Source organism: Pyrgilauda ruficollis, unplaced genomic scaffold (genome assembly GCF_017590135.1).
Source record: "Pyrgilauda ruficollis isolate IOZ18807 unplaced genomic scaffold, ASM1759013v1 scaffold5, whole genome shotgun sequence".
NCBI classification, from domain to species: domain Eukaryota; kingdom Metazoa; phylum Chordata; class Aves; order Passeriformes; family Passeridae; genus Pyrgilauda; species Pyrgilauda ruficollis.
In genome coordinates this window covers 14,770,636-14,797,196 of record NW_024526599.1, presented here as the reverse complement: position 1 = coordinate 14,797,196, position 26,561 = coordinate 14,770,636, and the positions used below count along the sequence as shown (strand labels likewise).

Below are 26,561 nucleotides of genomic sequence, written 5' to 3'. Positions count from 1 at the left end.
TCTGACTTCTCTAATCTGCTCAAGATTCAGTCCGTGGTGGTTTATTCCTCCTGAAGTGGCTACCAGATCAACCTTATTTCCTCTCATTTCTACCCAGCCACATTTTAACTATTTTGACAATTAAACCACCTTTTGAACATAAAAACCCAAATAACCCTTCTAATATCTAAACCCAGCATTTCTTATCTTACAGCAGACCTATGGAATAGCATACTTATTCTTTTAGGCCAACTGCTTTCCCTCCCAAAGAATGACTAAAAAAAGCATGCATCCATATGCAAATTCAGAGGAGCTCCATGCCTCTACCAAAAACTTACAGAAGTCCAGAATTCACAAAATTTTAAAGCTGCTCTTGTAGCCTGTCTTTAGAAAGGTTTGCTCATGTCAAATTCAGCATCTCCTACAGTGTTTTCTGCCTGGCAAACTGCTTCCTAACTTGGATTTGTGCAGCTGATTATTCTTAAGGATGGAAGCCAGCATTTGTTGAATTGCACCTTGTTTTTCTGCATAGTCTGTGCTATTTGTCAAAGTAATTTAAAATTCTTGTCCTGTCTTCCAAAGTGCTTGGGGGCAGCAGGCTTTGGTATCATTTGCAAATGCAATTCTTTCTATTCGTCACTGCACAGTACTGAAAGCACATGTTCTTCCACTGTAAGAAGCTCATAGTCATCATCCATCCTCTGAGCTTGTAAGAACCTTGTCTTAGACAGACCATATGTTCAGAGCATTGCTGCCAATAGAGGAGGATTACACTCTCCCCTTTTGATACTTTTTTACTCCTAAATTTCCCTTTGCCCTTCTTGTAAAGGAGACCACATGGATGGAATTATAGTTTCACACAATTTTTTTTTCCTCCTTGCAACAGCTAAAACACTGTTATCACCCTGAACTCATATCTTTTTAATAGTTTATGCATTTTAAATACTGCAAGTTATCCCGTGCCAAACTGCAACTGTTCTTTGCAGCAATCATTTATGAGATCTCTATACAAAGGCACATAAACACATTATCATTTATATTTTTTGTTCTGGAGACCATCCCAATGTTACTGTAAAGTAAGATTTCTAACCAATACTACTGGAAAGCTATATATGTATTAGAATAAAAGATTCAGTTACTTTTAAAGATGTAGTAAACACAGGAAATTTGGGACTACTGCTAAGATCATGAGCAGTGTTGTTTCCTACTTAATATTAGTTTAGCTAGAAGAGGATTTAGAAGAAAGATTATATACCATTAAGAGGTTAAAACTATCCCACATGTACAGGCTGAAAAAGTTCATTTGAATCAAGAAACTTGTGAAGACCTGCCTCAGAGACAGGTAAAAACCTGACACATTAAGAACTGCACGAAAGATAAATTTAGCTTGAAAACACATTAGGGCATGGATCAGGATGGGAAGCATTATAGTTTCCATCTTTCTCCCCGACTGAAAGTATTTATGGAATGTGGTCTGACCAGCATGCAACAATACAATGTACAAAAGCACTTACTCTCTGGCCACTTCAGCTCAAATAAGCTTCACAACAGGTTTTAAAATTCTTCACATCTCAGAGGATTCTGCTGCTTTCTGAAAACGTGAACTTCACATGTGGTCCTCATTTACATGTAAATTAACCAATTAGCAATTTAAAGTATGCTAACAGTTAATTTGTATTTGAGATCCTCAGTCTTGAAATGTGTTAAGGCCTGACCAATAACTCACTTTTTTCATAGCTCCAAAAATGCATACTCCATCTTAAATTCACCTGGTAATTGAGTATTTTTATGGTTACCAAATGTACAGATATTTGGCATATTCAAAGCTTGGTCTGGCAATTTAATAACATGCCCTTTAGGCACATGAAATATAAACCCCAAATTTGTTCTAAATTTCATGAAATCTTGTTAAACTGTGATTATCAGTCCTCTGGATGCCAAGAAAGTCATAATCTCTTCCTTGTAGGCTTTTGCATTGAGGGTATAGGTATAAATATTATTGTAAAATCCCAACTGCAAAGCAGTCAGGTGTTCTGAAAGTAGGGTTTCACTCACCATACTGTGGTGAACTAACTGATACTGGATATAACTAGTTTTGAATATTTGGTTGATTTTATCTGATAAAAACTGTTTGTCAAAGGTCATACCTTCATTCAGATACAATCTTATTTTTAAGATGAAACTTGTATTCGGGTTATGATTCCATGAACCCATAACTAAAGAAAACCATAAATTTAGGAATTTCGATAATTACACATTATATCCATACAGAAGTAATTATTACAATTTGAGGGACAAAAAATTTCAAAAGAATCATAAAATTTATGAAAAATTCCTGTGCATGCAATAAGGTACAATAAATATGTGACACATTAAACAGCTCTGAAATGTGAATATCATCAAGAATTAAACTTCCAAGAAAAGTGAGCCATGCTTGACAATTAGCATCAGCACTGAAATGACAGTGGCCATCACAGTACTGGTTATCTGTGCTGCTAATGTGCAAATGTAGAGAAGATAGATCAAACCCTCAAACTGGTTCATGACTTACTCTCTTGAGCCCGTGTGTCAAAAATGTATAGTGTAATGATATACAGCCATATCAAGTTTTCTATAAGCACTTCATTTAATTAACTGAAGGAACACATTTGTCTTTACTTGCTCTCTGATCTTTATATAGAGATAAAGTGTCATTTCCCTGCAGTCATATTTGAAATCTGTAGTATAAGGAGCCCCAAGCTAAACACGTGCTGAAGGGAACAGGTGCAGGCCATCTAACTTAATGGAGGAGATTCCGTCTCAGCATTCCTCAACACTTGCTGTACACTTTGGTGCCTATGCTGACCTGATTGTGGTCACACGGAAAACCAGAACACTGATGCCTTTGTGTTAGTCCCCAGTCAGAAAACAATTTCAATCAGTCTCCAGAACAGTCTGTGCTAATGGAAGCACACTTATGGGAAAGTGCTCTAGACTTATTTTTTAATAACTCTGAATATCTAAACCAGATGATATTTCTGATTTTCTGGCTAAAATAAATGAAACTAGAAATTCCTTGCTGAGGAAAATTAATTTTTCTCATTTGATTGATTTGAATGCTACTGTTTTTCATGCAAAGAAAAAGGTTAAAATAAATAATTTGCTATTTCTTGGGGTTTTTTTTTTTTTTTTTTTCTCAACTAAATTTTAGGCGAAATTCTTAGAAAATAGACTAATTAGATCCCTGTTCTCACTGGAGTATAAACATAAGCTGCACACTTCTCAGTGAACCACCAGTAGCTTTGATTTTCAGTTCTGCACACCAGGTAAAGCAGCCTCATGTGGCACTCAAAAGTAGCATGGAGTACCATGATGCTAACTTTAGCCCTCCTGAGGGATTAATATGAATGCTTAATGACATTAATCCACATTTAGCTCATTTCTGTTTAGCGATATGCTTTCCATGCATACATATACAAATATTAATTTTGGATTGAAAGATAATCGTTCAACATGGTAACAATTAAACAGCTGTAACCTGTCTTGTGTTAAGTAATGGAGCTGCAGGCAAGCTTTATAAACAGATGGTCTTACCCACCCATGCTAAATGCTAAAGACTTTTAAAAAAGAGGTGTTGACAATTCTGAACAAGAAGGCATAGTTTTAATGCAAATTGGCAAATTTGCAATTTAGATTATGATAAAACTAATTTAATCTAAAGAAAAAATTAGGCCGCATTGTAAAAGTGAGTTGTTACACAGCACATCAACATAGTAGGTTCCCCACCAACATAATTATTTACTAATTTCATTCAGCTAACAGAGTTTAACGGAAAAGCAGCTGGAAAAGTATTCATATTTATGGGCTTCCTATGACAGTTACCTTATATACTCATGGTACATGACAGCTATATCACAAAAAATAATAGATATTTCTGAAATAATATCTGCTCCAATCTCACAAAACAACTACTCAGACAGGAGAGGGTCACTGAACTCATTGCAAGCCAGGACAGAAAGGAAACAAAAACATACTTTATCACAACTCAGTTATGAAAACTTAATTACAGTGCAGATTTTCATCCAGGCTATCACCTGGGCACCAGCTGTGCATCTGCTGTCTCGTATCCCATTGAGCTTCAAAAAATAATACATGGATGCTCACCTCAGACCCATGAATGTCACTTGCAGACCAAATAAACAATTGACAAGTGAGTTTCCATAGCTCTGCAGTGAACTGCTGATTTAACTGATTTAACGTTCTCATGGGGATACAGGAAATTGTGAAACATTACATTAAAACATTTTAGCAATGCCTGTTGTGACAGGACAAGGTGTAATGGTTTTAAAGTAAAATAGGATAGATTCAAACTAGACTTAAGGAAGTTTTGTTCAATTGGGTGGTGAAACATTGGAACAAGCTGCCCAGAGAGGTGGTGAATGCCCTAAAAACATTCAAGGCCAGGCTGGATGAGGTTCTGAGCAAATCTAGTTGAAGATGATGCTGCTTACTGCAGGGGGGTTGACCTCTAAAGGTCCCTTCCAAACCAAACTATTTCATGATCCTATGATTTTACGACTACAGTTCTCCAGAGGGAAGAGATTACAAGCAACTTAGGTGCCTTAAATTGTTTAGTACTTGAAACATACATTGTTTATATATAGTTCAAACCCCTAAGACACTAAAAAATAGCACCAAGTTTTGAGTTTTGCTAATTCCTATTAGATTCATTCATCAAAATGCTGAGCATGTACTTATCTCTGAACATCTTTGACATAAATACGTGGAAGTACGCATTCAGAGCAAAGGCAGTGGCTCACAAGTGTGGCTGATACCAGGTGAGGTATGAAAGTTGCACTGCCCTGTGCCAAAGGCCCGTAACAGACCAGCGGATATCAGCAACAGACAGCAGGGTTACTGCATTAGTTCAAACAATCTTGTCCACCTTACTATACACATTGCTTCAAACAAATAGACCTCCCCAGCTCCCTGCTCTATTTAGTCTACTCTGTTCTCTATCACAGATCAAAGTATATAAAATACATAAGTATATTATTTCTCCAATCCAGTCCTGTCATCTTCAGCCTTAGGGAAACCCTGACGATGAAGCCAGATAAGCAGATGTCTAAATATTTTTTCTGAACAAAAAAAAGCAAACCTTTGCAATCACCTACGATTTTTCTTCCCAACATCCTGAGGTATTAAAATATAAAAAAAAAAAAATAAATTAAATAGGTATCTGGCAGTTTAGAGTAATGATAATTTCCTCTGACTAAATTATATTTAAATATTTTGAAGTATATGTAAAAATCAGCATAATTCAAGAAGCAATCTAAGATTTAAATGATATTAGAGAGAAACACATCTAAGGACTACCTTGCTTTAATAAGGAGACAGGTTTGGTTTTTTCCTTCATTCTATGTTTTAACACATGTCAACTTACAATGGGCAAACAGTGGGCTAACTGAAAATGAGACTGGACAGACAGTTATCATTTAAGAATACATAAAAATTGTCAACTGAGGTACAAAACATTTTTTTTTGCCATTTTGAATGCCACTCACGCTTTACATAAATACCACAAATTCTTTGATCAAATGAGTTATGGATTGAGATGCTTTGGTACATATTCCAGTTAGTGCCTCCTTGAGAAATTGCATGCACATTTTGAACATCCAGCCAGAGATCTGGAGGGCTATTCCTTTCCCCAAAAGTGAGTGAAGTGAAATGCCCTTAAGATTAACAGTTTCTTTGCAATATTCCTTTCTCAAAGAAGCTGTTAATTTTGGCTGTTGCTCTTCATAGGGCTTCCAGCTAATAGCTGCAACAAAGAACACATTTGCATTTCTAAAATGCTTCACAGTACCTCAGCTAAACGGCTAATGACTCTTAGAAATAAGAAGGGTGCAATTGCTTATTTTTAGACATATAAAGGGGGAGTGAGTAGGCGGTCTTTCATACACATAGCACAAATTATGCAAATATTCTGCTACTAATAGAGAGTTGTAGGTAGCATAAAATGTCTGGATTACATATGAAGGGTGACAATAAAAAATTGGTTTGCACAGAGAAACATTCTGAAGTCCCTTGTTTTTTGAAATTTATTGCTCAGAAAGAGCTACTACCTACTGTAGGGAAGATGAGAGAAAAGCAAAAGCAAAAGCTACTACCTGCTGTAGGGTAGATGAGAGAAAAGCAAATTGACTCTTCATCTGCCAAGCTAAGGAGGCAGCAATTTCCCCCCCACTAAGTCGAAATACTGTTGGAAATGAGCAATAAAATGACTTGGATTCTCTGTAACATGGAAAGAAACAGGTCTAAAAAAATAAATGTAACAGCAGGCTAAAGCCTGTACCTCTTTACTTGCCTCGGAGGCTGTAAGGGCAATATAAACAAATCAAACTATCTTTACAGCAGCAGCCAGAAAGTAAACACCAATTTAAAGAATAAACAGGTGGGAAGACAGACCTGCTTGCCCAGTGCTGAGGAAAAACTTGTTTGTGCTTAATATGTTGGAAAAATTGTTCAAGAGCAGTTCATCCGTGTATAACTACAACCCTTGAAATGCTGCCAAGGTCAGTGAGACCAACAGCAGAGTGATCTGCTGAGTAATTGCTCGTTGGCAAGTTAAAGCAGTCAAGGGAAAGGCTTTATCCGACTTCTAAATATTTACTTTCATTTATTGTTCAGAAAGCAGTTCTCTCCCCACCTCTCTGCTCTCTTTGTCAGCATGTTTTCTGGAAGCTCCTCAAAAACGTTAACCCTATTGATTCTCCCTGTGATTCTGCAGATGCATCTTGATTACCTCTCCCTCATATGTTCAAGCAATTTCATTAGTAAATAACAAAAACCCCAAAACAACCAACCAACCTTTAAAAAACAATTGTGATTGCTGTAAAAAATAATTCTGAAGTCAATCTTATTACTTTCACACCTGACTCCCTTCTAAAAAAGAAAACCTTGCCTCATCTTCTGGGTACAATGATGTAGGTATTAATTAACACAGCTGTAATAGGCCCTCATTTTCCCTGTCCCCAAAGTTCTTACCACTGCTTCTCTTACAGCACCACCACCTGCCCCTCAGCCAGGGCTGTAAAATACCTGGGAGCACAGCCTGGGTTTTGCTATTTTCTAGATACTCATGTCCCTGTTATGGCTTAGCTGTGCTAACACATTCAGAGTCAGAGCCCTTCCAAAACTTCCAAGAAAGTTAAAATTCTCCAGGCTCTTTTTAGCTTGTGGCAAAAGCAAATCATGCTATATTCACATCCATCAGGTCCACTGCAGTTAGACTTACTGTCCTATCCTGTTGCTTCAGCTACATCACTTCTTTTAACCATCCCTTCTACATCTATCCAAACACAGAATCATGCGGTTTTTTTTACTAATTAGACTTTTTTTGATTGTTCAGATTATCCATGATTTCCTCATCACGCAGTGTTATGCTTGCCTTTGTGTGACCTGTGGCTACCTCTTTTGTTGCCAATTCAATCCACCTCAAAGTGCTTAGCCATGATGCTTCTCGTACCTGGGAGATGTGTCACATAAACACTTCAGTCGCAGGGTGAGTCCTGGCACAGCCTCTAATGAACTTCATGCAATGCTCTCCACTCACCAAAATACAAACTAGTCATCTCTTATATGCAGACTATTGCCAGTTCCTCTGCCTGTGCTTCCTACCTGTTGTCATGCAGAAGTTTTTCTTTGTGGTTCTGCCAAGATAAAAATTGTTTGGATAGAGCTCTACTCCACGGTTACAGACCTGAAGCATCTTGCACAAAGGGGCATTAGTGTGGAAGAGAATTTCTTAGCACTATAGCTTCATGTTTTCTTAGTCCTCCTCTTTACATGCATGATTCCTCATGCTAGCTCACTGTCAAAGCCTAGTGTGTAGTGGAGAAGGATATGCTGCTCTATATGGGACATATGGTCTGTAAATGATTGGGTAAGAAAAGCTCCACTGATAATGGTATAGTAACTTCCAAAGGTTTTCAGGCACTAGAACTAACTTGGTTACAGGAACACAGAAACTGTAATAAGGATGGCTTCTTCCCAATCAATGCCATTACGTTACTGACAAGTAAGAAATTTGATAGTACTCTAAAATAGAACATTATGTTGACAAGAAGGTAATTTTGGGCAGTTAGATAACATTTTTTAACTGGTGAAAGTGACATTTTTATGTAGGCAAGTCACTTTTTAGTGCTTCTTCTCCTTAAAAGAGAAAAAAAGAAAGAAAAACAGTAGGAAGCTTCATTTCCAAAAGACATAAAGCTATTGCATAAAAATAGAAAAGCACAAATCAAATAGTATATTTACCATTCAAAACAAAAGTAACCTCCCCCTCAGTGAAAGGCAGTTAAAGGGAAAAGATTGAAGAGGAAATTCTTCCATGTTCTCTTCATGGCAAACTAGGTATGAAGAACTGACCAGCCATTATATAACCACTTCCTTTCTTAAATCATCAACTCTTTTTCACAGACTGACACATGCAAATATTCGCTTTGAAGAAACATTCTTCAAAGCACCACACTCCTTATTCCGAGGCGGCCAGCAGCGCTGGCTGTTTGCACTTTGCAGCGAGGACAGGGTAAAGCACAGGCAGCCTACCAATGGTACAGTGCTCTCCGTTCCATCCCTGGCTGCACTCGCACTTGCCGTCCTTGCAGGTGCCGTGCTCGGCGCAGCGCGGGTGGCAGGCGCGCTGGTTGCAGGCTGCGCCCGTCCAGCCCTCCTCGCAGCGACACGAGCCGCCCATGCACACGCCGTGCGTGCCGCAGTCCGCCGAACAGATCTCTGCGGAGAAAGGGACGCGGCCAGCGCCGGGGGGGGACAGGGAATACTGGAGTTAGGAGAGCTAAATTTCAGTTCAACATGTGAAGAATAAGAGAGGCAAAATCTTTGAAAGTTAAATCAAAGGAATGTACTGTAAAGACATTTTCACGTAAGATTCAACAGAATAGAGAGCAGTTCTATCTCTTTGCTAATGCTCTTTTAGTTAGCTGGCAGACTTAAGGGATGTTCAAGTGTTCACATCTCTTTTGCTAGCTTGCAGTAATTTTCAAGCATGTTTCTTTGTGGTCACATATGTCTTAAGAGTAACCTTTTGTATCTTAGATTATATGCACTCATACCTACCAAAAGTTACACTGTACTCACAGTGACAAAATGTAAGGTATACCTAGATCATTGTCTATGGTGAGTGAACATCTAGTATGACAAAGTTCAAATTAGCAAGGTTTCCACTCCATACTCTTCTCCCTGCTTTCATTCAAAGTTGAAATGTGCCATTACTGACACATTTTTCATTATAAAGAATCAGCCTTAGTGAGACAAATTAGCACTATGCTGACACACTGACACATCTGTAAAGTATAAAAGATCATTTTACTCTTTTACTTTCAGTAAATTTGTATCAGTGACAGGTACGAACAGTCTGGTTCAATAATAATTTGTTAAAAAAACAAATCAACATACAGCAATTTAACTTGTCATTTACATATAGTAACAGGATCTCGTATCTGATAGAATAATTGAAAAATATGTTAACAGCCAAAGGTAGTCGGAGGCCAAACAACACATATTAAGTCTCAGCTAATACAAGATGATAATTTACACTGCCAGATTTTGCATTTACCATTTTGGTTCATTTAGTCAGACTCCAGCAAACTTTACTTCTGCTAAGCAGAAAACAAAAAAACAGATACAATACAGCCTGAGGGACTTTTTAGTTCCTTGGAATACAGCTAGCTGTAGCCATGTATGGTTCATATAAATACTATATTTAGTTTTTATTTTTTCTTGTAAAAGACAGCAAGTAGTTCAGTAATAAAAGACCAAAATAATTTTTAATAGCAAAAGAAACTTGCATTCAGTGCAAGAAAGGTTTCCAGTTTCCTGTTCAACTGTGTTTTTCTCTCTGCTGTCTCAAAGTGCTGTAGAACATTAAACACAGTATCAAGGAGCTGTGACATTTCCTGTAAGAAACAGCCCAAAACCTTTATGGAGAAAGACAGCTGTAACTTCCCCCTCCTTTCCCCCCCACCAACTATATAGCATTTTATATCTACTTTGAATTAAATTTTTGATTAAAAGATGCAAGACGGTTTGATTAACTTCAGAGTCACAAAACGTCACTGCAGCTCTGAGAAAGAAAGGTTTATTTCTCTTCAATCTAATCAATTTTTCATTAGGGTGAAGGTGTTTATCAGCTTTTAGCACACCAGCTTTGAGCAAGGTGCGTCAATCTTTGTAATGAATTTATTAATTAGAGTTAATTTAATTGAAGTGGAATTGAAGGGCTAATTAACGGACAAACTGCTGATGAAGATAGAGGAAAGCTCTGCTGATTTCAAACCTATAAAACCCTCTGATGGAAGTAACTCATTCTTTTCTTCATCTAACAGCTTAACAACATGTTTATGGGTAAGATTTACTTTTTTTCGTGTACTGCTCTGAAGGTCATTTTGCACAGCTTCAGCAAATAATCTCTGCATGTTCTTACAAGCATTCTTTTGCGAGTCTGACACACTTGAAATATTTGAGATCAGAAATATTTTATGTTATTTTAATGATAAATCATTCCATGAAACATAAGTAAAAGATGGAGCATAACTGGCCATCAAAAGAAGAACAGAGGACGTGTCAGTAAATAGGGGATCCATGTTTTGCCTGAGAACTAGACAGGGTCTAACACAAATAGTCATTTTTAGTGCTAGAAACAAAAAAGGATTTTTTCTTCTAAACAAAATTTACAGAAGACAACATTTTCTTTTCTTTGTCACCTTTTTCTAGCGTGTTTGGAACTCAATCACTCCCGTATGCATACACCATTATGAAGTATCACAGATCCTGGTCAGGAAGTACATTTGTTTCAAAAAGATGGTTCCTCATGAAAAAGTTATATTTATTCATAAGCTGGCATAAACCCAGCTAGCCCATGTGTTCGGTTTTCATTAACAAAGCGTCTGAGTTCTTAGATGAACTGTTTTAGACAAATACATGTCTCACAGTTAGACATGATTTCTTTTTTGATATGTGGCTACCAAACAAGATTCTAAAAAACTCCTATTTGTCAAAAAGCTGCTGTCATACTTTATAAATATTTAGATTCTGCTCTCTGTCCTAGTACCTCTAGTTTTCTCCTTTTGTTTCTAAGCTCAGACTATGGCTTTAATAAGCTCAGTTCCATATTTCAAGAAATTCCTCTGCTTCTTCACTCCAACCAACTCCTTCCACCCTGGCAGCCTGCACCCTGCCTCAAAAGCTGTTTAAGACTCATTCTTGCATTCCCTTTGCCTTCAAACTTGAATGCTAGCTGCTTTTCAGGAAAATTACCTCAAATTAGCTGGAGAGATTCTTAAAATGTGAATGGCCCTGGTTTCACTAGCATAGTTTTAAATTTCTAAGTAGATGTATTAGGAAACATCCATATCATGCAAAGAACATTCTGAGCTTGCTTGCGAAATACCTGAAGTTACCAGATGAAGGCAGTTAAAAGCTACAAACAAATACATTGATTTTCAAATCCTTCAAACTCATCAATTATTTTGAACCTTTGAATCAATTTACAGTTCATGCTGAAGTCAACTCCAAGAGATCAATCAGCTCAGCAGGTCAGGTCCTAACACTGTAATGCCATTAAAATGCCCCTATTCAAGAGATCAACATTTTATAAAATGCCAGTGCTTTTAACTCTTACCATTGGAGCAATCTGGACCTGTCCAGTTGGGGTCGCAGGTGCAGCTACCACTCTCTTGAAGGTAGGTGCCATGGCCAGAGCACTGGTCAGAGCACATTGTCTTCAGGATTTCACAGTTGTTGCCCCCCCAGCCCGGGTTGCAGTGGCACTCGCCGTGGATGCACACACCGTGGCTGGAGCACGCTGGGTCCAAGCAATCCGCTGCAGGGAGAGGAGAAAGATCAGCTTCTGTCTATCCTAACAACAGTAATCAACCCAGAGGTGCTAACAGCACTTTTGGGCTTCATTCACATTTCAAGACCTTATGAAATAGGCAGCATTGCACCCATCTTTAAAGCAAACATTAGTACACTGAAGCTGAGAGAAAATGAATGAGGAAAAGACAGAGTGGACTAAGATCTCTTCGTGCCAGACTCCCTTCTCTGGCTACAAGGTAAATCACTCTTTGTCATCACTTCTTAGATAGCTGCAATTTTCCTTGCAAGAACACCTCCCTTTCACACCACTTTCTGATCCTCTAAATGTTGTGCATGCACATAACTGACATCAAGACAATTAGAGGTTACCACTGAATCAATGGAGAATCTTTCAAGGTTTGCTCATTTTTCTGACTTACAGCAAGATTGGCTTTGGGTCTTGGGCAACTGATCTTGATTCTGCCTAATCATAATGGAGGAAGTGTTGGATTCTCTGCAGCACGGTTCCCTGGTACTACTTACCCAATCCACTACCACATAGTTTTGGCAGCTATAAAGGTCCCACAAATTGTTTCAGAAATGAATGAGTTGCATACTGTCTATCTGTCTTAATTCACTTGTGCTTTAGATGATGAGATTTAATTCAGCAATTTGACTCAATAAAATGTTACACTTGTAGGGTCAATGGTCTGAAAATTTAATTCCAGAGACTTAATTGCATTACTTTGTATGTGGAGATCAATAAAATCAATTTGATTGGGGAAGAAAATAGCAGTTTTTACTCCCTAAAAAAATAGAATGGAAAATGAACAGCATTTTGCAGCATTCCAGAATGAATTATTATGCATATCTCTGGAACACAAGAATAATGCCTCATTTTTCCCTCTGATGCATTCAAATCAGCACTTTCCACAATCTGGTCAGTGGAAAAGACTACTAACAAATGCAATAAATTAATGATTTTTCTGTACTTGGAAAATTCAGTAAGAATTCCTACATACGTGTTTCATGTGCTTTCTTCTTAGCTGATTTCAGCCAGATGAAACCCAAATGTACTGGCAAGCAAAAACATTACATGCACCTTACTTTGAATTTTCCCACTGCTTACTTGAGAATAAACAGAGTACAATAATTCGGTAGAATTCAGGGATACTAGTGATTCCAAAACTTGATTTGTAGTATTGCAAAATGTTTTCTGAAGAAACAGCGTTAGTGCTTAAGATCTAAATCTAGAAAACTTTATAGAGCCAGATGTGCCAGCTGTTAACCTGACCAACAACAGCTGGTGCTGGCAAAAATATTTACCTTCTTCACAGTTTTCTCCTTTGTACCCAGAGTTGCAGGCACAAGAGCCCATGATGCAAATGCCCCGTCCCCCACACTGGGGATCGATGCACTGACTCGTAGGCACGTCACACTCGGTGCCCTTCCAGCCACTGTAGCACAGGCAGCGTCCTTTGGAGTACTGCCCATTGCCACTGCACAGCACCGGGCAGGCTGCTGTGAAACAGAACACAGCAGAACAATCAAAATAAAGATCTTCACCAAAGAACATCTGAGATGTTGCTTTTCTGATGAATTTGTCTTCATGGTCACTTAAACTGACTTGAGAAAAGCATTGGGCTGATTTACCTCTCGAACAATCGGGGCCCAGAAACCCAGGAAAACAATGGCAGGATCCAGAAACACATTCACCGTTACCATGGCAATTTCGGGGGCATTCCACCACAGACTCTAAAAGGAAAAAGAGAAGGATAACTCAGGTGCCCACTGCATGAAGTAGCTATCATTTGAGCCACTACTAACTGACAGCTTGTTCTCGCTCTGAGAAGTGCTTAGATTTGTTTTGTTCAAAGAGCATGAATAGCTGTGATTTTCTAATGCTGATGCCCCCAGTATCTTAGGACATTATATTCCAAAATAAAGGCTAAAATTATAAGTGTAAAACTTATACATGAGCTCCATACTTAAAATCTAGTCCCGTGCCATTTAATAATCAAAAGAGCATCCTCCTTTCAAGCACTGTTTCATTAGAAGTACTTATGCCTTAGACTAAGAAATTAAAACCCTTATGCCTTAGATCAAGAAATTAAAATATATACTCTGTGTTTTACTCTGAGTAGCAAAAGAAACACATAAATGTGAGGCCTGCAAAAAAAATAGTATGCTAATTTAACTATGAAAACCTATCTATTAATTCCTAAAAACCTGACCCCAAGCTAGTGTTTGGTAAAAGCTTTAAAGATTATGCTTACCTATAATTATGGTATTAAAAGACACCTGCTCTGCATTTTTCCCATCATTATAAAAGGCCAGGTGCCAGATGCCAGAATCCAAATACTGGATAAAACCTGCCTCGTGGAGACTGACAGACCTCGCCTGCCGTCCGGCTCGCTCCGACTCCAGCAGGTTGCGTTGCTCCCTTGCAATCAGCCGGCTGCCATCCAGGAGCTCCACAAAGTCATACTGCAACAAAGCACAGACCAGAGCTTGACAAGTCACAGGATGACCATGGCACCACCCTGACAATATGCTTGTATTTAGACCAAGTTTCCTTTTGGAGCAGGGAAGGAGCTGAAACCAACCCTTTCTTCTTTGCTCCTTGCTAAGCATTCAAATAAAATTACCAACTACTTCTCATGCTTACTAGAAAGATTTTTTCAGTAGAAAGTGGTCAATGAACCCATTGCATACACTGGGGGAAGAAAATAGTAGTTGAAGTGAGTCTGCAGTTATGACTGGCACCTTAATTACATGTGGGAGCTAACTTTCAAACTGTGTTACATACATATGGGCTAATAATAATATACAATACCAATAATCTACTTTTCTTCATTTAATTTCAGATGAAGGATTAACTGCTCAATCCCCCTTTTGTAGAGTCTGGAATTTTTGAGGAAGGAGAGAAAGAGCTTTACTTCTCATCACAGAAGCTCAAAACAGGAGAAGGAAAGCAGAAAACATTGCAACTATCAAAAATGACAAACTGACCAAGTCCCATGGTACCTCAGACCAATGGACAGCACATACTGTATTTTAACAACTACATGGGGCTTGGAAAAATATAGCAGCATCTGAGCTGATAAAACAAGCAAACACACAGCACAAGTTTTCATGCATGCTATGCATGTTTATGCACCTGAACTAGGGCTAAGGCACCTGGAGGGCTAAATCTGCTCCAGGCCCTGCACTGATTTTACACTATCTGGAGTCTGCTCTCATGCCTTGAAAGTTGTCTTCTGCATGTTGAACATGTAAAGATAATACATATAGAGCAAAATTAAAAAGGTAGGAAAATTGAAGAGCATTCTTGCTTGTGGCAGAGGGTCTCTGCTTTTACTGCTAAGACTGTTCAAGGTTTCAGTTCTACTGTGACACATGTTTATCATATGAAGTGAACTGTAGCACATAAACATTCAATCTTTCCACATGTTGAAGATCTCTCTCAAATGAAATTACATCCAGGGCCTTTTAAAGTAAAGACCAGCATGTGAACCACTGATTCACCTGAGCTGGGATAAGATCAGTTCCCAGGACCAGAGGATCAGTGATTTTCCACCCTGACTTGTGACCTTCAGAAACTACTCCTGAGACAAAAGAAAATATGACAGCTTTTATCCCAGAACAAGGGTTTAAGTACTTGTGTTCTCTTCTTGAAATTGCAGGCCAAAATTCACTGGTATTGTAAGATTGCTCCTCCCCAGTATGCAGAATCATCTTCCCACCAGCCAGGATGTGAAGGAAATGCATAGTTAATACGACTCTGTCAAGACCCAAGACGCTTTTCCAGCGATGTCTGAATGAGCAGGATAGAAGATAATGTGATTAGGATGAGCGGCAGCTCTGTATGCGCTGCGCCACATGGAAACAAATGCGATCATTTTGGGAGAGCAATTATTCAAAACCATTCAACACTCTCATTTGTCAGAGTATTAAATATTTATCTTATTTTGTGTGAGAGAGAGAGAAACAATTTTGGCTTTTTTTCACTCCTGCCTCTCCAGTGATTTTAGTATTTTTAAAAAGGGAAGGCTCAGGGAGCTCTGAGTTTTAACAGGTCATTCATAGACGTTAGTTGTGACTTTGTAATTTGAATATGACAAGAAACCACTCTTGTAGAAGGACAATTTCAAATTAAAACTGTATTTTTGATACAGGAACAAGAGGCTACACCACTTGATTGGCCACTAATGGCTGACAAGCACAGCACAATTCACGATTTTGTATTTGTACTGTAATAAGGACATATGCTGTTATCAGAACGCCATCTTACACTACACTTAAAAAGCCATACAGAAGGAAAATAACTGTTCATTCTGTCCCCCAGCAAATTAAAAAAAAAAATTGATCTTAACTAGCCCTTTTAAAGGCTGTTTTTTTATATTTGGGACATGGCAACAAAAACAGACTGGAAAAACAATTATCTTCATAAGCAAAACCATACCAATTTTATTTTCCTTCTATGAGGATAAATAAATTTCCTTTATATTGAGTCTAAATGTGATGATTTGCCCTACCATTCCATACAGTTTTGCTTTAAACCAAAGTATCTTTTTTATTCTTAAAAGTCTCTTTAAATAAACATATTGATTCTCTGACTGCAATGGAACTGACATTTTTAGAAAGTGTCACAAAGAGTTTCAGGCTTGCATTGATTGGGTTTTGAATGGACAGCCACCGTCAATTATTTCTGGTTGATTTATTTATGATTCCCCAGAAAGAGAACAATGCATCTCAGATCAGTCTGTGACACACAAATAGTAGCTGTGCTTGAGACTAATTTTGATACCTAAAGAGAATACAGCAAAGCAACCAAAAATTCTGTCCTGAATACGATACATCAAAGCATTTCCTACATGCTATATTCCTGTTATTTTTGATCATGGGACAGAACAAGCATTAAATTTTCTGCATTCTCTTACTGTTTAATTAATAGAATTCTAAGCAATTGATAGGAATAGTTTATACACAATTAATCCTATTACAAGACAAGGGTGTAAACTAAGACTTCTTGAAATCTCTCCCAAACCTATTTTCTATCATACTTTTATTATGTCCCCTGCAATAGTAGGATAATTGACACCAGAGGTTGTATAATTAGGGACAGATATTGACTACAGTGTCCTCTTACTCGCTGTCAGGTTTTAACTGGGTACAAAAAAGAAGTGGATAAACAGGCAATGGGTACAGGAGAGAAGTGGAAAACAAGGTGGCAAATGTAAAAGGCAAGTTCTGCATTACAGTCAAAGGTGACAAAGAGGAGACAGACATTGGTAGAAATACCTAAGGTGTAAGGAGGGAGCTAAAGAAAATTGTGCTGTATGGTTACAACATGTAGGGTATCACAAGCATATGAGCAAAGATTTTGCAGGACAGGTGACAAGGCAACTTTACAAATACTGGCAGAGTGCAGGAAGTAATAAGTTCTCTATTATTTAACGTAAGACCTGAAAATTCAAATACTGACGTTTGAGAAACAAGCAGCAGTTGCTCATTTCCATAAATTTTCTTATCAGCACTTGTCATTCTGTGACTAGAAGACAAGGGCAGATAGCATTCAAGAGACACAGACATGAAGTGATAGATGTGAGTGAGATCCTACTTTTCGAAGTCCTCATGAAACAACCCTAGCTTTACACATCCAAAGATGGGCTCTAAGCCAACTTTTGTCATTATAGAATGAGTTCTTTGAGCTATGGTAGACAGATTATGGAAATAAGAGCTCAATAATTAAAAAAAAGGAAAGCAGACATAATTAAGGCATTGAATGAAACCATCATAGTTAAACACTTCTTATGTTCTGTGCTGTTCTGGTCTCCACACCTTGAAAAGGCTGAATTAAAACAGGAGAACTCTCAGAAAAGGATAGCCAAAGGACTGAAAAAGCTTTCATAAAAGAATGACAAAACAAACTGGAAAAAATACAACTCACTGATAATACCAGAGATCCATTAATCAAGGGCAGCATGAAGAAGAAATTAATGAGAAATTCTGCTCTGCCTCTTCCAAAATGCTACCAACAGTGTGCCAAAGAAAAGCTACTGTCTCAAAACACACTGAGGAATACAGTGTGAAATGCGTAGTTAAGCCCTGCTGCAAATGTCACAGATGCTAAAAGCTTCCATAGATTCAAAGGTGACTATGCAAATTCACAGGAAAAAAGAAACTATCAAAGATTTGTAGAAAAATCAAAGACAGCATCTTTGACTCAGCGAAGTCCTTCGGCCTTAAAACTCAGGAGGCCAAAAGCACATTGTGGGAAGAGTAACTACAATACTATCATGCTGATTTATTGATCTCTCTGTGTATTCTCATGGCCCCCATCACAGACAGGAGGCTAGATGGGCTTTTGACCAAACTCAGCATGGACATTCATGTGCTTGTCTGCCATGTTCTTGTGATACTTGGAGTCACATGAGTGAGCTGCCTTGTCTAATGGGCAGGATGGAAGTAAAGGATGGAAGTGGAATGGAAGGATGCAGTGAAGCCAAACATCAGCTGTTAGTCTGTCCCTGTTACCTATGCCCAGCTTGCAGTTAGGAACTTCTGTCGGTACAAGCCATAAGAGTTAGGGGAAATAAGAAAGAAATAAATGGACTTACGCTTGTAATCCCTCAGTGTTCTATTTCATCAGATGTCTTTTTGCCAAAGTACCTTATTTTGTTTACATAAGCTACTTCAGTTGAATATGTATTTTACCAGGATGAGCTGTGTCTTCATCAAAGTCCTGTGTTAGGACTTTGTTGGAGAAAGGCTTAAATGGTCAAGACGTATTTTACTCCATTTTTTTACCCACATGAAGGAGCATGGTCGCAAATAAAACCCCAACCGCTTACTGAAACTGCATTTTTAGATTACGTACATGCTTTATCTCAGACATTTAACTGGGCATCATTGGGTTCAAGGCCATATCAACATTCTGATAAACCTGTACCCTTGAGAAGCTTTAGCAGCCTTATAAGTTCAGTAGCACACTAGTAGGCATAAGTAAGCATGCCCAATTTTTCACTGTATCAAATGCCAGTCAACAGTTTGTAAAAAATACTCTGATTATATACCAGGCAAAAATAGGACAAGAGAGCTTGGGACCTATATCTTGGGAACAGTATATCCAAAATGTCAAGCAGGACACACATATGATTCTTTGTGTATCATACTTAAACATTAGTAAGAGCTTGGAGTCTGTGTAACACAGAGGACAGGAAACAGATTTAGTAGTCTCTGTGTTTTTGGATAAAGGGCACTCCTATTTTAATCTTTTGACAGGATAAGGAATCAAGTAAAGATGATTTTTTTAGTAGTCGTACTTACTTGCATAACTTCTCATATAAATGCATAGTCTAGATCAGCTTCTTCGGTTTTATTCACTTTTGCCACACAGGTATTCCCCTAACTCCTGTTACTGTTACCATTGAGATGGCATTTGTATTCCAAACCCCTATTTCAAATGGCTGATAACTTTTTGAATCCATTTCCTTTACGCTGGAATTTCATGTGGTTGTTGTCAGCCTGAGGGTGGGTGTTCATACGTGAAGGTCTGAAGAAAATCCATTTAATCATTATTATAAAGATCAAATTTTTAAGTAAACAGGAGTGTGCTTTCTGCATTCAGTAAAATGTTTATACTTTAATGGAAACTAAACTACAAAATAAAGTTAATGTAACACTCCATGACTTTACCTGCTTTGCTGACCCTTCCTCTCTGGTTTTTGTCTGTTAAGTAGGTGTAATCATTATTAATATATTAGTAATATATTTCTATATTGCACATATTTTAAAAGTTATACCTGAATAAAAAAAAAAAAAAAAAAAAAAAACTGAGAAATTTAAATAGTGCAGTAGCATGAAAATAAAAAAATTTTAAAAATGGGACTGGATTAAAATGTATGAATTTTAAACCTATGGATTTGCTGCTACAACTGTGTATCAGATATAATCAGTCAAGGTTTGATACAATTATACAATTTGGTTGTTATACTTAGATTTGTGTCCACGGCAAACCCATACACTCAAAATAAAAGTCACTAAGATGTTTCTCCAAATGGGGTAGAAGAAAATGAGCTGAAATACCTATTCAGATGGAAAAATGGATCTGAGCCAGCAGCTGGACAAATTCTGCATTGGAAGAAATCTAATCTTGGAGGGTCTTAAATCTTTAAAATAATATGAATACAATTAATGCTAAAATACCATCTGAAGCACTGATTCTCTGTTTCTCCTGCCAATCCAGAAGACTGTTCATTTTTTTATACTTTAACTGTTCTATCACTATGGATAAAAAGTGCTTTTTTCTTACTAAGAAGTGTGACCATATACAATACAAGGTGTCATTAGAAATCTTCTGAGGGGTGGAACAGAATAAACCCTCTGGCACATTTAATAACAAAGTTTCAAGACATTAGATGCCCAGTGAAGACTGACACTTTTATAACACCAATTCACTGTATCTTTGTAGATACATATTATATATTTTTCTTCTATGTTTTTATTTAGTGAGACACCAAGCTGTAAATACTGTAGTATTTGCTTGTCTTCTTGTTTGGAAATTTGGTTAATGCGCTGTTTGCAGGAACTATCAACCACACCTGATGCGTGGCCATGAGATTCTATATTAGTTTGCTTAGGTTTTTAAAGATATGTGAATATAGCAAAGAATAAAAAAAGTACCTATAAATTCTGCATGAAACAACTCCATATCGGAAGAATCGCTGATTAGGCAATAGAATAGCTCATAAATAAGAATACCACACACCCCATTCTAGATCCCAACACAGAGTATTACCAAAGTTCTGGTCATCACATGAGATCAATAAAGTATAAACAGTAAAAATAAAAATCAGCAAAATGGAAAATAATGTAATCCTGAGAGAGAAAAAAGATACAAAAGGTACAAGATCATGGTTTTCAATAATGTGCTACTTTTAACACAAGCAGCTCTCACCTGAGTGTGTGAAGGTGGTAAGCCTTTTCGACCATATACTCCAATCAATGCATCTTTCTGAAGGGATATATTGAATTTTAGAAATTGTGGCTGATCAATGAAGAGTTGTGATCTCCAAAAAATCCCAGGGGGCACTTCTTGTATCGCTCTTCGGCCTATATCAAGTTCTCCAGAATCTATAGTGTTGTTTTCTTGTGCAAATCCTCCTAATTTTCCTGATGGTTTAGAATAATAAGGAGATCAAAAATTAGTGTTCCTTTCTGGCTTTCAATTGTCCTTCATATATATCTTCAAATATTTAGAATTACCGCAGAAAAATGTTATCTGACAACGTTTTTGAATAGAAGATCCCAGGAATTCAATCATTTGGAAATAAAAAGGCGAAGATACCACAAATACCTACATACTAAAAATGTTGTAGCATCCCTAAGGAGGAGCATTATGGAAATGGTTTAGAATCTACATGAAACTATATTTTTTTCTTCACCAGCATTTTAACTGGGGTTTCTCAGAATAAAGTCTCACATTAAAAAGAAAAAAAAAAAGGAAAAGCAAAATGCAGCATACAGATTTTAAGAATAGATACATAAACACAAGTAGTCAAGAGAACTAATATAATAATTTCTATATTAAATATCAGAGCATTTATTCAATCCTAACAAATGCTACAGCTCTGGTTACCTATTTTTGGTTTTGTATAAGCAAGCAATGCTGTATTTAAGCAGCTGGCACATAAAGGTGAGGCTTGAGTGAAACAATACAAAGAAAAATGGAACTGTCACTATAGTCTTGGAGTTTGCTGTGTTTTTACCAATTCATATTCTTTTCATCAGCTAGTCTATTATAAAGATTGAACTAAATCCATCTAAATGTGATAAGCATGTTCATGTGATGCTCACTTGTTTGCATACAAGTGTTCTGAAGAATTGACAATTCAGCCTTGCCTTTTACGTTCAAATTCTACATTATTCATCATTTCATGGAGGAAACTGACACAACCTTTTTGCAAACATTTAGACTGCAAAAAAACTAGATTAAAATCTGAAATGCCAGGTGAGGTCACAGATTGATCCTCGCCACTTATTGCGCATCCAAGATGAACTGAGACTGCTGTTGAATTAAACAGGTACAGAAGCACTGCTGAGAGGCCTTGAGTGGGAACTTGTATCATCATCAGAGCTGTGTCACAACGGCTCTGCAGTCGCTGAAAATGTCTCACAGGATTATCACATTGATCAGAATGCTGATGAGAAGAGACAGTGAAATATCTGATCTTAAAGACACCAGTTTTTAAACACTTTTCAAGATGAGTCTAATGTTTTTCTGAATTTGGACTTAACCTTTCATAATATTCGGGTGTTATTCTAGAAGATGGATCTGTATTCAGTATTTCAGTTTATTTAAGCATTTGTTTCTTACTTCTTTCTTCAAATTTAAGCATACTGTGTTGAACAATTCACACACTGATGATGGGTAATCATTAAACAATAAACACTTGTTTGCTGTATTGATCTGCAACTTCCCCTATTTGTACAGTTCAAATGAAAAATAACTGCCTTGTACTACTGAAGAGATGAGCTAGACAGCTTGAGTAAGTGCTGTTTTATCAAATACATTAACCAACTTCCCAGGAATGCCTGTTTCTGGGGTTCAACGCCCAGCAGGTAATACACTCCTACGTTCTTCATTGAAACAAAAGATGGTTGTACTTTGTAGCCACGTGCCCCTTTAGCACCCCAACACCTCTCTCCAAGCTGTCAGCAGCTGTTTGTCACCCTAAGGTTAGGGCGTTAATTAATTTTTGATCTCTGTTGTATCTCAATGAGCCTAAGAAAGATCTTCATATTGTCATCATTTCCTTTCCATTTTCTAAACAGTAACAGTTCTTATACGCAGCTTTAAACCAAAATATGAAATTTCATGTTCACACACATTTACTATTAGGGTGGTTGAAATTTCTCAAATCCGAATCAGAGGATCAGGACATTACCAGGGGACTAGAGAAGAGTGGTATTGAAAGTTGTTCAGCTGTCAAAATATCTGAATAGAGGCTTCATTGATTCTTCCTTACAGTCTTCAGTAACCAGTGTGATAGCACAGGGGCCTTGCTCCTCACATTTCACATCTAGTCATCACACTTTCCCTTCTGCCTAACTGGGGCCTCTTTTGTGGTTTAAAATGTGTACTCTCTGCTCTGGCTGTTGTTCAGTATTGATGCATGCTGATAAATGACCATGTACTATATTCTGCAGAGGACAGCATTTTAAGTAGGTGGAATGAACCCTGATCTCTTGAACTGTATTTAGGGACATAAGGAAGGAAAAATGTATTTGATATCCTTATTATTTTCTTTTATTTTTGAGGCAGTGTATAACAGGTTTTCGTTTGTTAAAAAAAATTAAAAAATTATCAAGGGAAAAACCCCAGTAAGTGTTTATAAAATATTGACAAAAACATCAGTGTATTTTATAAAATAAAATATACTGGCTATTGAATACAGAAGACAATGAGATGAAAAGCTGTCACTGCAGCATCAATATTCATAACCACAAAGTAGCCTTTTTGCTCTTAATTCAAAACAAGTAAGAAGAAAACAGGAAGTGATAATGATTATCTGAGTACAAGAAAAAGGCAGGAAGGTAAAGGAAATGAGAAGAAAATGTCCTACTGGAGAAGTTTCACAGGCTTACAAAAATGACAAAAGGAGGGAACTGAGCTATAACTTTTCTATGACTTGGAGCTGTGATAACTTGAAAAATTTTCAAGATGTCAATTGCTGGCAGAGGCTTCCTCCTTCTCAGTGGTAAGGAGGTCAGATATACCTTGTGAATGGGAAAATGGATTTTTGTGTAATGAAGCACACACTGCATTCATCAACCATTTAAATCAAGGTTTCTATTCAAAACCTATTGATTTTGAAGCCTCTGTTAGCCAAAAGTGCACAAGCTCTTAAATGTTTGGAGAATCTTAAAGGGCAACATGGAAAAAGGTCGATAAAAAATAATCCCTTTATGTGGTTTGTATTTTAAAAGCTCTTACAACAAAATTAAGAAAGTTTTTTTCCTTGCTTTATATATTGGTTGGATGATTCAGACTCAACATTATATGCCAGAGACTTTGAGAAAACAAATGTACATATTATACCTGACCTATTAAATTTCAGAGAGAAATTTAAAAAAAATAAAAGAGAAGAAAACATCAACCTCTGTAGAGAAAAACCCAAGATATTCCACAGTGAGGTCATCATGCCACACAAAGCTCCTTGATCATGAGTTGCCTTCTAAGAGAGAAGCTAAGAGAGAAGCTTCAAAAATATGCAAATTATTCCTGAAATGCCTCCTCTGGAGCAAAAACTTCAGAAAAAGTGATTACGATGGAACATACACATGTAATCTTTTGTCCAAAACTATTGAGAGCTTGTTGAAAGCCCCAAAGATTGACTCTTGCTATCAGGTGTCCCTTATGAAACAGTATGTCCTGACACCAGCCAGGGCCCCTGGATTTGTTGTGGCCACTTGCTCAACACGAGGTCCCTAAGGCAGGATGGTCAGAGCCAGCCTCAGCACCCTCCTGCTATCTCTGGGGACTCCACAGCAACAATAAAAAAGTATTGTCATGTATTTTAGAGTAAACAGAGGTTCTGCTTCTCTGGATATGATGAGAGCTTTCCTATCCTCATCAAATATCACATGTAAATTCCTGTGAGGAATTTTGGTTGACAGTCAGCTTTCCTAGTAAGATCAGCATTCCTGCTCAGGATCTAAAGGCCCCTTCACATGCTAGGCAGGAGAAACTGTTTGTTCCTGTTTATCTGTTTAAAATTACTATTACTTAAAATGCTCTGTACCTGCTTTAAATATAGCATCTTGGAGGAAAACTGTCAAAGTTTGATGATGTAAGACACAAAGGAAGGAAATATTCCAAAAGAAGGGGGGAAAAAATGGTGCCCATTTCACTTACCACTGTCTCCAGCAGGAACTGTTACAGGATGTGTTGGCACAGTATCAGAATTCACTTTTCCATTCTCAAATGTATCATTTTCAGTCTGCTGCAACTGCCAGTTGAGGCCAAACAGATGCATTGCTGGTGGCAGAGGATACAGGTTATTTGATGCTTTTAACCACAATGACAAATTGCACAAGTAACGACTTTCCATGCCTCGTAGTGGAATAGCAACACATACATTAAAAAAATTAAATTACATGAACAAGCATTTGCAGACTAATAGTTCAGCAACGGCACAAAGCAATTACTACCCCTGTCCTTTAATGATACAGTGCTTTCAGTGAACGCAGTTGACAGAAAGCTCACCAGTCTCATTTTGAGTCTTTTACCGGTCCCAAATCAATGTTCAAAAGGATAGGCAGTAATTATGTTCTTTTCTCTTTTTTTTCATTTTTGATCCTTCTGAAGAGACAAATCATTTAAGTGAACTTCTAAATGACCTACTAAAATAAATTATTTTCCCAGCAGATGGATCTGTCCTGGTTAGCCAGAAAGGGAAAAGAAAAAATACAGGACGAGAGGAAGGAGGGTGCTGGGGATGTTGCAGGGCTAACCTAAGACATGAGCACTTCATGCTGTCAACAACACGCTGCACAACCTCCCATTACAGGCTCATTCCTCACACTAGTCTACAAAATGAGGCCAAGGCCATGAGCAGAGCCAGGAACACTGGGGCACTTTGCTCTGATAATGGTAATGCATAAGTTAGGTTTCAGAATTACTTAATTCCCCACAACCATGTTCATTTGAAAGTTGATACCATGTTAAAGAGTTTAGCTGAGTTAATTATGAAACAGAGTCAACCTTCCATGGTGTTACGGGGAATTTCAGGAACCTTGACCACCAGGGATTAAGGCATGAACCCAGCATCTAAACTTTTAGAGCAAAAATATAGGAAAAAACTCCCCTATCTTAGTGCTATACTGTGATACTGTCATACAATTTCACACTGTCTGTGGATTATTTTCTTCTCTTCCAATGTCTCTACAATGCCACCAAAATTAATTTTATTGTAATTACTCTACTTTGTGCTTGGGTTAACGTAGTTTTGCTCATTCCATGACAACAGTTATCTGCAAAGCAGTTAAAACAGTCTTTCAGTGCTACTAGGGAATAAAAATACACTGGGAAAAAAAAAAAAATCCATACTCATGTATTCTAACTATTAGTGCAAAATATAAGGAAAATAATTCACTGTACTTTATTGCTTCTGTTACTTCTCTCTGTCTGAAGTAAGATTACTACTGTAGTCAACATTACTAATTTATTAATTCCCTCTATGCAAATGACAATAAATTCTTCATCCCATTTGGTTTCATCTCTGATCTTTAAATCTCTCGGTATTGACCACAGCAACCCTTACTTAAGATGAACAGGCATAAATGGAAGTTTAGTTAGCTCAGCAATGAAATCTGCCAAATTAAGAGGTTGCCTGCCACGTTCTTTGCCTTAACGCCTCTCCCTTAATGTGAACAAAACAAAAAACCAGAATGCAACTAAAGACCTGTTACTGAATACTTCAAAGACTGAAATCCTCACTACAGATGACATATTCTCTTTGTTCTAAGTCTCTGACTCTACTATTACACTTCTTTCCCAGACTTTAAATTGCCTGTCAAAGCCTGATAATGCAGCATGTTCCTTGACCCTAAAAACATCTTTCTTTTATCCCCTCTCAACTCTTGTTAAACCATAAATCTGACCACCACCATCTCTGGCACATCACTAGAATTAGCGATCATTATTTTGACCCTACCTC

The 26,561-nt window shown here is 37.5% G+C and overlaps 1 protein-coding gene across 1 annotated transcript in view; it reads right to left on the bottom strand.

Moving 5' to 3' along the window:
- The window catches only part of TENM3 (teneurin transmembrane protein 3), a 407,391-nt gene that overhangs the window by 70,187 nt on the left and 310,643 nt on the right, over positions 1-26,561 (bottom strand). Inside the window, exons 10-16 of the mRNA XM_041479936.1 lie at positions 24,758-24,880; positions 20,798-21,012; positions 14,112-14,322; positions 13,489-13,590; positions 13,162-13,356; positions 11,660-11,860; positions 8,569-8,754 (exon numbers count right to left, since the gene is read on the bottom strand). Coding sequence (XP_041335870.1) covers positions 8,569-8,754; positions 11,660-11,860; positions 13,162-13,356; positions 13,489-13,590; positions 14,112-14,322; positions 20,798-21,012; positions 24,758-24,880 — 1,233 coding nt within the window. The remainder of the gene's footprint in view (positions 1-8,568; positions 8,755-11,659; positions 11,861-13,161; positions 13,357-13,488; positions 13,591-14,111; positions 14,323-20,797; positions 21,013-24,757; positions 24,881-26,561) is intronic.